Genomic DNA, 14999 nt, shown 5'->3' with positions numbered 1-14999 from the left:
GCAGCCGCAGAGTGAGACCTCAATAAATAGTCCAACTGTCGGTATAGATGTGCACTGGGCCAATTCCATTCATGAGGACCAACCACACAGCGTAAAGTTCAGCCCATTAGCTGGAGTGTCCAGCACCAGCTTCATATCAAAAGGTTTCTGTAGATGGCTGCAGCGCCACGGCAGCCCATGTAGGGGACTGCCCATGGTGTGAGCTGTCTATGTACCAGGCATCCTCAGTGATGAGAGCCCAACCCTCTACATAGGGACTTGGTACGTCTCCCATCTCAGCAGGCTCTGTTAGGGGCTCTGCTTGAAACTGCACTTGTCCCAATAGGGAGTGCAGTTGATCTGACAGGGGGCTCGTAGAGAACTGCGTCTGCTGCTCCAGGTATGCCCCCTACTTGGTCAGTGTAGAAGTCTATGCAATTCCCTTATGGGGAGTCTTCACCCAGGACCATAGCCACCCCTCCACCAGGTATGTGAACTGTATGGTTATGGGATTAGAGCCGGTGACGGTCTCACTGGCCAGGAGGGCTGCGTATATGGAAGCCAGTTGCTCCTCTATCAGAGAATATTGCACTTCTGTGCCTTTCCACAATTGGGAACAGAAGTCTATTGGCACCTACTGAGAACCTTGCTTTTGCAACAAACCCCACTCAAACCCTGAATCATCCACCTGCACCATAAGTAGGAATTGGAGGGCTAGCTCTACTACATAGATTATGGGCTTGTGTTACAGCTTGCTTTGTAGCCTTAAAGACCTCTTCTATCTTGGGGGTCCAATCCCGCTTGGCACCCTGTCACACTAGATGGTGCAGGAGTCGTGTCTACGAGGCCAAATGGAGGATGAACACTCTCTAAAATCCCAGCAGTCCCAAATAGGTTTGTAATGGCTTCACAGTTTCGGGGTGCGGGTATGCCTGTATCTTATTAATCACCACCTCCGGCATCGCTTTCATCTTACCTGACCAGACAACTCCCAAGAATTTGACAGAATACCCAGGTCCTTGGACCTTGTCCTCGTTGATGGCCCAACCCAATCGGCGAGAGCTTCTTGCAGCCACTGCTTCTATTTCTGTAAGAGAATCAGAGATTAGCATTATGTCATCAACATAATGATACTGTGGGCAGTCAGTTCCACATGGCTAAATCTTGAGCCATGAGACCATGACACAGAGTAGGGCTGTGCAGATAGTCCTGGGGAAGGACGAAGACTATCCATTGCTGTCCTTCTCAGGTGAAAGCGAACTGTTCTTGGATTTCTGGGTCTATGTCAATGGAGAAGAAGACATTCACCAAATCTACCACATGATGGTATCATCCAAGTTCATGTGACAAATGGTCCATAATGTCCATGACATTTGGTACGGTAGCATGTAGGGATGGTCTAACCTTATTCAACTCTCAAGAGTCAACGGTCTTGTGCCAGGATCCGTCAGGCTTCTGCACGGGCCACATGGGCGAGTTGTATGGGTTATGCATGGGGCAGATGACATCAGCTTCTTCTAGCTTCAGAATAGTGTGACCTATTTCCTCATGGCCACCAGGCAAGCAATATTGTTTTGTGTTCACTACCCAGGTAGCTTGGAGCAACACCTACGGGGCATGATGTGGACGTCTCATAATAATAGTCTTTACCACCCAGATGTGAAGGCAGAATTAACCAACAGTGATATTCACAGTCAAACCTCATAAGACATCAATCGCCAAACTATACTCCAGAATAGGGGATACGTACACTTGGTATGTCCAAGGAGGCAACCTGCTGATACCCAGTATCATATGGCTCTGCCTCATGTTTGACTCCTTATAGCCTTCTATGGTTGCACTGGGTCTGGAAAACTTGCCCGGACTCACGTAGAGCAGGGTGCTATCAGCGCCCGTGTCCACGAAGGCTAATACCCTTTGTACATCGCAGGAGGACCAATGTCAATTCCACCTGTAGCCTCAGATCAGCCAGCTTCCCCGCCAACCAGGTGCCCTGGCTGAATTCCTAATCAGGGAGATAATCAGCTAGCTATACACGGGTTGCAACCTTCCAGGAAATAGGGATGAATTGCTGGTCAGGGTGGAACTGATTCCACAATGCCAGCAGCACTTCACTAGGTTGCTGCTCAATCTTTTCGGGTGGCTAACCCTGCCATGAGGAGATCAAACCACATCTGTTTGCAGCTCACCTTCACGGCCAGATGGGTTCGGGGTTCTTCCATCTCCCCTTTTTGGCCACACCTTCGTCTGCGCACCGGCTGGTTTGGCAGTGTGGGTGGCTGTACAGCACGCACTTGGATGGTATGCTCCTTACCTTTTACTTCCACATCCCCCAACCTAGCCATGGTGGACATCACCTCATGGATTCATCTATCCACATACGGGGCCAACAGTGCCGCCATGGTACCAAAAGTACTAGCTGGGCCAGTAGTCAGAATCAGGTCCTTCATACAGGTTGCAAATACCTCTTCATCAGGACTATTATACTGGGTGCAAAACATCATTTGCTACATGCCCATTTCCCAAATTATCTGGACTAGTTCTAAATGTATGGTCCATTTGTTCACTGTCTCTGGCAGCTCCCCAGGGTCAGCCCACACTATCTGCGCAGTGGACATGAGCCAATTGATCAGGGAATGATTATTCGCACCCGGGGCCATACGTGCCAAATTCTGGAGGCACTGTCAGAGGGACAGTATTACTATTATGGAGGCCAGCTGAGTCATCTCTTCTGGAGATAATTCAGTTCCTTTGGCCCAGTCATCCCACAGCCACAGCAGCCACCCTGGAACTGTCTCTCCAGCTTTCTGCCGTACCTGCATGTCCCAGAGTTCAGCTGGGGTGTACTGGATCAAGGTGGTATTCTGTTTAGCCTGGGGAGTGCCACTGGCTTGTCACCCTGGGACCAAAGGCAGTTCCACATCAACCTGCTGTCGTGTCACCGGCCGCACTTGCCTAGGTTTTGCTGGTGGGCTCCCAGATCAGGATGACTGCAGTGGCCACGCAGCATGCATCCCACTGCTGCCAGCCATTGTTCCAGGTCTTTCTCTTTGCATTTCAATTGCTGCACCTGCTGGGCCTGGTCCTGGACCTCCAGGTTGGCCTGCCACAGCACAGCCAGGAGCATCCAGGTCACCCAACCCACTGCCTCCTGGTGAGCAGTCAGGACATTCGGCTCCATCATTTCCAGGGCTTTCCAGATGTCCTCCAGACGCGGCTTCGCTGCATCCCAATCTTCTGACGGCATCCACATAGCTAAATACATAGCCACAGGATACCACAGGGAGGTGGAGGGGCCACATATCCTCCACCTGGGGACCGGCTGGAGCGCCGGGGGTTGTACTCACTTCACCTTGCTGGCTATGCCAAGTGTCAGCCCTGATCAAGGAGGGAAGGTTTCGGCGGTGAGATGCCCAATTGAAAAACACACGAGGAACTGACATGAGGACGAAACTGCAAGCCTTTGTTGCAGGGACAGCATGGGCTTATATATGCCAGAGAACAATAGTGACATTCAGCCATGCATGCGGAATACAGCAAGCCGATTCATTCTTACATAAACTGGGTGCAAGGGCACTACTATGTCCAATGTAACATGCCAGCTCTGGGGTCATGTCCTTAGCAGTGAGTCTATATTGTGTCAGCCAGGCCTGGGGCCCACAAGGTGGATACTAGATTAATCGGGGGGCTCGCTTCATGAATTATATAAATGTCTAATCACTATGCTGTACACTTGAAACTAATATAAAATAATATTGAAAGTCCAATCTAATTGAAAAATAAAAAATAATAAACAAAACCAAAATACAAAACACAAACAAAAAAAAGTAAAAAGAACTCTAAGTAATATAGGAATAGTAGCTATAAGAAGCAGCCACTAACCTAGAGCTGAATAATCACTCAGCTTCTCCTATTTTAGTGATAATTAAGCTCTACTGTGATGGCCTGTTTCTTTGTCCCATCACTACACTGTAGGGTCCTTGAAAGCAGTAATATTCTTCATTATATCTCCAGTGCTAAGAGAGGGAGTCCTAGCATGCCTGAAGGCTCTGAATAAATATGAGTGTATGAATGAATGCAGCCAATATTGGCACTCTAGCAGCCCACAGGAGAATTATCCTGTTTCCAGCTACATATGCCAGACCCAAAGAAAGGTATCGCCTCCCCCCACACATACACCTGTATGCTTCTGTCCAATTGAGAGATGCTGATCATCCTTGCAAGGAAGCTACCAGTGGAGGCTTATGTGTAGCCTTTTTCAACCTCTCCTTAAGAGGAAGGAAAAGTCTAGCCCAACTTCTCAGATGGTCCCCTCCAGGTTCTTTATCCCCAGGCAAAAGCTAAACAAGAACCTCAAAAGAGTCTCACTCTGCCCCAATTGCTATATGAAAATGTGACACTGCTGGACCGCATCTCCAGGACCTGCACAGGTGCAAGTGGGATTCCCATCAAAGGCTCCTCTCCAGACCTAAAATAAAACTACTGCACAGGTGGAGCGGGGCTGGATAGCTCCTCTTCCAGCAGAGGCGCAGACCCGCCTACAAAGCAGGCCAGGACCAGGACCCCCAGCAGAGGGGGGGCCATGGTAGAAGCATTAAAGTTTTTCGCCGTACAGATACTGACCAACTACCTGGAGTACTGCCCCCGGGACCAGCACTGCAGTTGCCCATACCTGAGGCTGCAGTGCTGCGCTCCGTGGCTGACCAGGTACAGCAGTGTTACCAGTACATCTGGTCCAACTAGTGTGCATATCAGGTAAACCACATCCAGCAGCGGCGCAGGTAGCACAGGAGATACTCCACAATTGCCACATCTCCAGCTGGGGCAATGTGGTAACTCTCTTGACTTTTGAGGGACGCTGCTGGAGAGATCACCGCTGGGCCACATGCTGGGACTGAAGGCATGGGAGGCTAGCGTTGACTGGGATTGCCAGAGTCTGGTGGTCTTGTGGTGCAATTGGTTCACAGGACAGCACCGCTCCTGACTGAGGCACAAGGTGGCTGAGATGGCTTTCGCCACTTCTGCACATCTACGCTTACATCTCCATGGAGAAGAGTGCTAGTCCAGCTTCTGTTGACATGCTTTACAGCAACAATCTTAAACTACTTATGGACAAAATTATTGTGAGTTCCCAAATTTTTAACCCATTTCTACCTACCTGTGACCAGCTAAGTGAATTTGAGATGTGAAAGAACAGAACAAAGCACCTTCTGAGACATTTTCACCTGCATTTATATACGGAGTCCTGTGGTGGTGATTCAGCCTGTGTTTTAACTCCTGACAAGTACTCAAAGGTGTTAGGACAAAGGGACGAGTGGTTCTTCTCTGAATGGGGGAAATGGGAGTCTAAAGGCTTATTGTTCCAAAGAATTGTAAAAGAAATCGCATTTCATTAAAGGGAAACATGGTACTATTTGCTACATTTAGATCAATATAAATATGAGTCTCTCATCTATTCACAATTTCATGTGCTGCTGCTGACTCATTTATCAAGGCAATGTGTTGGGATGAAATGATACCAAAAGTGCTCCAAGTACCAGTTTAACAAAGAATGTAATATTAACACCTTTTATAAAGAATTCTTTCTAAATCCTTTGAAACTGAATTTCTGGGACTTCTAGGTTTTTAGAGTTAATATTAATAATTTATTTTTTCTATATCAATAAATTGTTAAATGTCTTCAAAGTTTTAATAAATTTATGCATCTTTTAAAAAAAGAAGCTCTTATCTCCTTCAGTGAAAGAGCAGAAAAAGCTAAGCACCAGACTTGGGAATTAATAGTGATATGGAGCTTCAGAGACATTTAAGGACTCAGCCAAGGCAGATGGTATATTTATGTCAGGACCCTGGTTGAAAAAAATCTGGGATCTGGAACATGGGGGCAGTCATCTGGATGGCTGTCTCTGAGGGCATCCCTGAAGATGTTGGTTCTGTAGTTTACTCTGAATCTCAGAAGCTGCAGAGCTAACCCATGATTGTCCACTAAGCACTGCACTTTCTCTATACTACAGAGGCCTCATTCCAACAATGCAAAATGTGCTACCCTCAGGAGTTTCCCTTACTTCCTCACAAGGCTGCCAGGCCATTAATTGATGTTAAGTCACAACATGACCCAGCTGAGGGTATTCGGAGCCTCATGAGGAAGGAATGAGATTATACATCAAAGTTGCTGCATTTAAGAATTACCTAGCATGTACCAGTAAGAGCCAGAGAAATACTCCCAGGATTGTATTTTATATGTACTTGATCAAGGTATCCAGAATATAAGACTGAATAAGCAAGAATTCATTAACTTGAGGCTCACTTTTTGGGGTCATAGAATTTAACACCAGCAAAGACCCCAAGAGAGGGAGGAAATTTGCTACTACTGTGATTCTTAGAAGCCTGTAGAAAGCATGCCTAATGAAATGGAAATGCCTGAGATACCCTGGCATACAATAGAGGAAAATGTACAAGTCTTGGGGAAATGGCTAGGATGGAATGACTATTTTATGCAAGATGAGAAGACCCAGCTCAGGATAATGTTCCACGGGAAGGCCCAGAAGACACCTATCTAGGCCATCCAGAATGTAATATTGAGAGGAGAACCAGAATCACTAAGAAGTTCAGTAGTGGTTTTTCTCTGAAGACCAGGGATGATAGTTGGAGAGGCAGTCACAGAGCTGGGCTTGTTAATACTTGTGGGGATGAGGGCAGAACTTAACTGCCTGAAGCCAGGAGACCACAATTATAATAACAACCAATAACATCCGTGGGACAGTCAAGGGGGCTTCACCCATAGGGAGTTGTGGAGATGATGAGTGGAACATGGTGTCCCCAGGAGGAAAGTAGCTGAACAACCAAAAAGTGTGTTGCTCGATATCTACAAGCTGAAAATGACAAGAATATAGGAGATGGAGGCTGAAGGAGGTTTCTTTAATAACATTATGCCCTTTCCTCAGTTTCCAAACCCAACCCAATTTTCAGATCCAGAACACATTTATTAAAGAGGGAGCCAGGTCTCTAGAAGGAAGAACCCTGAAACATCATAAATATATACTATAATGATTCTGCTAGTCTTTTCCCAAAGGGAACTATATTTATTCACTCAGATGACTGTATACAAGGGAAATGAGAATATCAAGACATTTCAATAATTATTAAACACAGGACCTGAGTTCCACATTGACATCTGGAGACCTAAAGCATCATCAAGGCCCAACTATTAGAGTGGGGGCATACAGAGACCGAGTAATTAATGCTTCTTGGTAACCACAAAGCAAAAACCTCTTGTAGGTACACAAAAAATAAAGAAAAGGAAATCAAAGTATACCAATATGGAAAATTATCAATTCGCAAAGGAAGACAATAAGAGAGGAAGAAAAGAAAAAGTAAACTACAAAATAGCCAGGAAAAAATTATAAGATGCATTAATAAGTCTTTATCTATCAATAATTACTTTACGTGTGAATGGATTAAATTCTCCATCAAAAGTCATAATGCAGCTGAAAGGATAAAAATATGAGACCAGACTATATGCTGCCTACGAGAGATACTTTCAGCTTTAAGGACACATATAGGTGCCAGGTGAAGTGATATAAAAAGATATTCTATGCAAATGGAAATAAAAAAGAGCAAGGATAGCCATACTAATATCAGGAAAAATAGACTAAGTCAAAGATATGTAACAAGATAAAAAGAAGATCATTATATAATGACGAAGAGCACAATTCGTCAAGAGGAGATAACACACACACTCACATATATATGCACACATCAAAGTGCCTAAATATATCAAGGAAATGCTAACAGATTTAAAGGGAGAAATAAATAAAACAATAATAGTAGGAGAGACCAGTACCTCATTTTCAAAAATGCATAGATTATCCAAACAAAATCAGTAAGGAAATATTGGACATGAACTATATTTTAGATCAAATAAACCTAACAGACATATACAGAACGTCCCATCCAATAGCAGCAGAATACATATTCTTAAGTGCGCATGGAACATCCTCCAGAATGGATCATATGTTAATTCACAAAACAAATCTTAGAAAATTGATATCATACTAAAAAGCTTTTCTGACCACAAATGTATACAACTAGAATTCAATAACAAGAGGACAACTGGAAAATTCACAAATGTGTGGAAATTAAACAACACATTTCTAAACAACCAATGAGTCAAAGAAGAAATCAAAAGAGAAACTTAAAAAATATCTTGAAATATACGAAAAGAAAAACAACATACTAGTACCTATAGGATGAAGCAAAAGCATTTCTAATAGGGAAATTCAGAATAATAAATCCCTATATTAAGAAAAATAAAGATAGTAAATAAAAATTAAATTTTAACCTCAAGGAACTAGAATAAGAAGAATAAGCTGAGCCTAGAGTCGGCAAATTGGAGGAAATAACAAAGATTAGAGCATAAATCAATGAAACAGAGACCAGAAAAACAATAGAAAAGCTCAATGAAAGTAAGAGCTGGTTTTTCAAAAAGATAAAATAACCGTTAGCTAGACTAAGAAACAAAGAAAGAAGAGTTGACTCAAATAAATAAAATCAAAAATTAAAGAGGAGACATTACAACTTATACCACAGAGGAAGAAAGGATCAAAAGAGACTACTATGAACAATTATGCATCAAACAGATTGGATAACTAAGAAGAAATGGATAGATTTCTAGAACATACAACCCACCAAGACAGAATAATGGAGAAATAGAAAATCTGAACAGACCATTAACAAGGGAAGAAATGGAATTAGTAATTGAAAGCCTCCCAACAAAGAAAAGCTCAAGTCTAGATGGTTTCATTGGTGAACTCTACCAAACATTTAAAGAAAAATTAACACCAATTTTTCTCAAATTTTTTTCAAAAAATTTAAGATCAGGGTACACTCCCAAACTTACTTTATAAGGCCAGCATTAACCTGATACCAAAGTTATATGAAAACATTATAAGAAAATAAAATTCCAGGACAATATCTTTGATGAATATAGATACAAAAATTCTCAACAAAATATTAGCAAAAGAATTCACTAGCATATTAAAAGGATCATACACCATGATCAAGTGGGATTTATCCCTGGGGTGCAAGGATGGTTCAACATATGCAAATCAATAAGTGTGATACATCACATTAATAGAATGAAAGATTAAAATCATATGACCATCTCAATTGATACAGAAAAAGCATTTGAAAAAATATAATATTCTTTCATGATAAAAACTCTCAACAAATTAGATGTAGAATGAACATGCATCAACATTATAAAGGCCATATATGAGAAACCCACAGCTGACATCACACACAATGGTGAAAGGCTGAAAGTTCTTCCTCTAAGATCAGGAAGACCACAAGTGTGCCCTCTTTCACCACTAATATTCCAGATAGTACTGGAAATCTTAGCCAGAACAACTAGGCAAGAAAAAGAGATAAAAGTTACCCAAATCGGAAGCAAGAAATAAAATTGTCTCTGTTTTCATATGAAATGATGTTATACATAGAAAACCCTAAGGACTCTACAAAAAACTCTTAGAACAAATAAACAATTCAAGAAAGTCATAGGATGCAAAATCAATATATAATAATCAGTTGTGTTTCTATATATTAACAATGAAATATCTGAAAGAGGAATAAAGAAAACAATCCCATTTACAATAGCATCAAAAATAATACATACTTAGGAATACATTTAACCATGGAGGTAAAAAATTTGTTCACTGAAAACTATATGACATTGATGGAAGAAACTGAAGGAGAAACAAACAAATAGAAAAATATCCCGTGTTCATGGATCAGAACAAGTAATATTATTAAAATTTCCAAAGTCATTTATAGATTCAATTTAATCTGTATCAATATTCCAAAGCTATTTTTAATAGAAATAGAAAAAAACATTCTAAAATTTGTATAGAATCACAAAATACCATGAATAGCCAAAAAATCCTGAGAATGAACAAAGTTTGAGGTATCACGCTTCCTGATTTCAAAGTATATTACAAATTTGTGATAATCAAAACAGTATGGAACTGGCATAAAAACAGACATATAGACCAATGGAACATAACTGAGAGCCCAGAAATAAACCCATTTATATATGGCCAACTAATTTTCACCAAAGACTCCAAGAATACACATTGAAGAAAGGATAATCTTGTCAATAAATATTGTTGGGAAAATTGGATACCCACATGCGAAAGAATGAAGTTGGACCTTTATCATACACCATAAACACAAATCAACTCAAAGTGGATTAAAAACTTAAATATAAACCATCAAACAGTAAGATTCCTAGAAGAAAACACATGAGAAAAGCTCTTTGACAGTAGTCTTGGCAATAATTTTTTTTTTTGTATTGGACACCAAAAGCACAAGAAACAAAAGCAAAAATAAACAAGTAAAAGTATATTAAGTTTCCGCACAGCAAAGAAAAAAATCAACAAAATTGAAAGGCAGCTGATAGAATGCAAATAAATATTTGCAAACCATTTATATGATAAGAGGTTGATATCCAAAATATATAAAGAACTCATACAACTCAATAACAACAACAACAACAAACGATCTGATTTTAAAAATGGGCAAAGGACTTAAACAGACATTTTTTCCAAAGATGTACAAATGACCACAGATATATGAAAAGGTGCTTATCATCACTAATCATCAGGGGAATGCAAATTGAAACCATAATGAGATATTACTTCACACCAGTATCAAAATGACTAGAGATAACAAGTTTTGGCAAGCTTATGGAAGAAAGAGAACCTTTGTACACTGTTGGTAGGATTGTAAATTGGTCCAGCCATTTGTGGAAAACAGTATGGAGATTTTTCAAGCAATTAAAAATAGAACTATCATATGATCTAGAAGTCTCACTTTTGGGTATATTGGCAAGTAACGAAATCACTACCTCTAAAAATATGTGCACTTCTGCGTTCATTGCAGCATTATTAACAATAGCCAGGACAAACAACCTAAGCATATGTCAACAGATGAATGAATGAAGAAGTTATGGTATATATGTACAATAAGATATTATTCAACCACACAAAAATAAGGAAATCCTGCTATTCTCAACAAAATAGATGGACTTTAGGGGCATTATGCTAAGTGAAATAAGTCAGACATGGAAAGACAAATATTGTATGATCTTACTTATATGTGGAATCTAAAAGAGCCAAACCCATAGAAAGAGAGTAGAATGACTAGGTGTGGAGGAAATGCAGAGATGTTAGTCAAAGAGTACAAACTTCCAGTTATAAGATGAATAAGCTCTGGGAATCTAATGTACAGCATGACGACTACAGTTAACAATACTGTATTATATTCTTGAAAGTTGCTAGGAGACTAGATCCTAAATATTCTCACCACAAAAGTGGTAATCATGTGAGATGATGGAGGTGTTAACTAACTCTATGGTGGTAATCATTTCTCAATGAGTAAGTGTGTCAAATCACATTGTATATGTTATATGTCAATTATATCTTTAAAAATATGGAGAAAAACATATCACATTCACCTGTAACAGATAACATATTCATTTATAGATTTTTGCCTTAGGGTAAATGAAATCTGAACTGACAAGCTATCTCACAGAACATCACTCTGATTTGTTATATCCATTATATTATACTGATTGGACAGGAAGAGCAAAAAGTGGCCTTGGTAAGACACATGTGCTCAAGAGGGTGGGAGATAAACCCTATAAAGGTTTAGAGACTTATTACTCTATGAAAAATTTAAGAGTTACAGTAGTCAAGAGAATGCCAGATTATCTCCTCCAGAGTAAAAGAAAATTTGCTGCACTTTTCATCCCCTCCAACAAGTAAAAAACGCAATACTTGGGAGACCTCTTTGAGTTTTGGAAGCAATGCATTCATACCTGAGTATACTGTTCTGGCCTATATTCTAGGTGATATGGTAAGCTTTCAGCTTTGAGTGGCATCTTCTATGCAGAAAGGGTCTCTGCAGTAAGGCCAGCCCATGATGTAATTAGATTTGCTACTTGGGCCATATGATTCAGTAGGTTCTGTGGTATGAGTTGAAAAAGATGCATTGTAAAGCTTATGGGGAGTCCCAGGATTCTATAATAAAGTCATGACATCCATAGCTGATAATTATATACCTTTCGAGAAACAACTCCTGGTTTGGTATCAGGCTCTGGTAGAGACACAATGTTTTACCATGGAGCACCAAGTGACCAGATATCTGGAACAACCTATTAAGATGTGGATTTTTTCAGACCCACTAAGTCATAAAGTCATGTGGATTCAGCAGTAGTCAATCATAAGATGGAAACAGAACATCCTGAATTAATACCAAGGAAGACCAGAATTCTTGTACCTTTAGCTGTATGGAGGGGACGATGGTGGTCCCATATAACCTACGTAAGGAGGAGGAAAAAGCTTGAACTTGGTTTACAGGTAGATCAGTGTGGTATGTGAATGCAAGTAAAAAATGGATGGTGACTGCTTATAGCCACAGTTGGGGGTGGTCCTGAACAGCAACAGGAAGGGAAAATCTTCCCAGTGGGTAGGACTGCAAGCAGTATATCCGATCATCCGCTTCATGTTAAAGCAGAAGTGGCTTAAGGTGATAATATATATGGATCACTGGGCAGTGGCCAATGATCCGGCCATTCGGTCAGGAGCCTGGAAGGAAAAGATCATAGAAAAGTTAGTCTGGAGTAGAGGCTTGTGGATGGACTTATGAAGAAAGGTGGACATGAAATAATGAGTTTTGTATTAATCCTATTTTAATAGCCACTTGAAACCACTTATCATGAAAGAGTAACTGAACAACTAAGTAGATGAAGTGACTCGGCCAATTGACATTAACCAGCATCCATCTTGGCTCCCTCAGGACTGGCCTGATGGGCACTTCAAAGGAGTGGCTATGATGGCAGAAATGTAGTCTATGTATGGGACCAATAGCCTACAAGACATATCTTATATACCAAGACAATCTAGCTGCTTTCTTTTATAAATATCCAACCCGCAGCAGCAGAGACCAAAGTTTTGTTCCAAATATGGCATTATTTATTAAGGCAACCTATAGATCATTTAGTGGCATTCAGTGATTCATGGTCTCAAGGAATACATGCTTATTCAGGGTATGAGTTTTTGTTTTCTTCTTGCACAGCCTCAGTAAGCACTACTATCTGGGGCTTTTTGAGTGCCTGATTGACAGTTATGGAATCACACACAGCATAATATCTGCATAGGATAGCCACTTCACAGTAAGGGATGTACGGAAATGGGCCCATGACAAGGGGATTCGCTGGTCACATCACATACTGCACTATCCATAAAGAGTTGACCTGATAGAACACATTTAAAGGCACAGCTAAAGCACCGATCAAAGACAATACTGAAAAAAAGATGGGTGTCATCTTCCCAGATGCAGTATACTGCATTATACTGCATTAAATCAGCGACAGCTATATCGGACTTTGACCTTAATTGGAGAAATAGGAAAGTATCTACTCTCCACCATAATGGTCCACAGGGGGTCACAGTAGGAGTCCCATTGAATAAAACAAAAAACAAAAACCAAAAAACTTTGGACTACTGGAGTCCAAAAACCTGCAGATTAGAAATCACATGTGGTAGAAATAATTGGTTATGATTAGTAAGAAGATATAGGGCTGCTCTTATACAATAGATCAAGGAGGAATACATGTAGAACCAGGTGATCTACTTGGGTGCCTGCTGGTACTCTCTTGCCCCATTTTAACTGAATGGATATGCAACAACCACAGTCTGAGATAGGTGTTATTGCCAAGGATTCAGGTCCTCAGGAGTGAAGGTTTGGTTCACACAATTAGGTAAGCCTCCAATATGTGTTAAGATAATAACTGAGGATGAGAGAAAATTAAAAAGGATAGGGGAAAAAGAAGAGAATAATTACCAGTTTTGGCCCAAAGACAAAATGTAACAATAGTGGCTATAAATTGTCCCTCTAACCTCTTCCCTTTATATTTTCCCTCGTAAAGAGAGGCACATAAGAGCGAGGGAGAAGCTATTCTCTATGAGAAGCAGGTCTGTGCAATACAAAGATGAATTGTGGTGGCTATAAAATGTGTCACTCAGATCTCCTACTATGGGGAGCATAGTTGACTGAAAGTCTCAGCTGCTGCTCCTTCAGATCCACCATTGCATTTGCATCAAAGCCATGCTTTCCTTGGATTGATCCCAAATACAGTAAGTGGGAAATACTAGTGTAGGTGAGGACTACTGGTGCAGGTTCTTTCTCTTGGCATGGGGACTCTTCTAACAGGCAATATTGGCTTATGGTATCCCTATCAGCCTGTCAGAAACCTTAGAACTGTATGGCAGTCTGAGAGTCTTCCTACCAAATTTTTCTTTGTCCCCCGCCCCCATTTTTAATAAATATCAACCCTGCACTGTGGTTTAAAGGCTCTTCCTGTCCTCTTCTACTCCCTCTCCTATATCCTTTTCAAGCTTTCCCCCCAATTACACTCTTTCACAAAAGTTTCATCTTGGTGACTGCTTCTCGGGGAACTTGAACTAACATAAGTACTAATAACAATATTGTTTGGAATCACATAATTATACATTGAGAAATGTTTGCATACAAAGAAAATCCACCAAATATGACTATATAAAAATAATGCAGTAATAGTTATTTTACTTAAAATAAGTTTATTAAATTTATTTAAAATTGATTTGTATTAAATTATAGTTTACTGACTTTATAAGAAAAGTTCCAATCAGGATTCATGAACTCGGGAAGATAACATATTTTCCTAGCTTTAAGACAATCTTATTTGGAAAATATTTCTGGAGATGATAATTGGTAGCAAATGTGGTATGTTTAATATTCTAGCATAATTAGTTTACTAAGGTTAGAACTAGACGGGTATGGCAATTATATTTCAATATATCAATTTTTTAATGCATTGTGGTTAACAAATCTTAAAATTAATGGCTCTAGCTAATATGTTCCCAAACTTGTTTCTATATTTTACTTTTTGTTTCAATAGACTTTCTAGACAGAAAGTCAGTCAA

At 40.4% G+C, this 14999-nt stretch overlaps 1 protein-coding gene across 1 annotated transcript in view; it reads left to right on the top strand.

Moving 5' to 3' along the window:
* The first annotated feature begins 4561 nt into the window (after window positions 1-4561).
* Window positions 4562-14999, top strand: part of LOC105310117 (melanoma antigen preferentially expressed in tumors-like) — a 44948-nt gene continuing 34510 nt past the window's right edge. Inside the window, exon 1 of the mRNA XM_011386331.1 lies at window positions 4562-4734. Coding sequence (XP_011384633.1) covers window positions 4562-4734 — 173 coding nt within the window. The remainder of the gene's footprint in view (window positions 4735-14999) is intronic.

This window comes from Pteropus vampyrus, unplaced genomic scaffold (assembly GCF_000151845.1).
Source record: "Pteropus vampyrus isolate Shadow unplaced genomic scaffold, Pvam_2.0 Scaffold1115, whole genome shotgun sequence".
In the NCBI taxonomy this organism is placed as follows: Eukaryota; Metazoa; Chordata; class Mammalia; order Chiroptera; family Pteropodidae; genus Pteropus; species Pteropus vampyrus.
The sequence above is the reverse complement of the archived record's forward strand: the minus strand, read 5'-3'. Positions and strand labels throughout refer to the sequence as shown.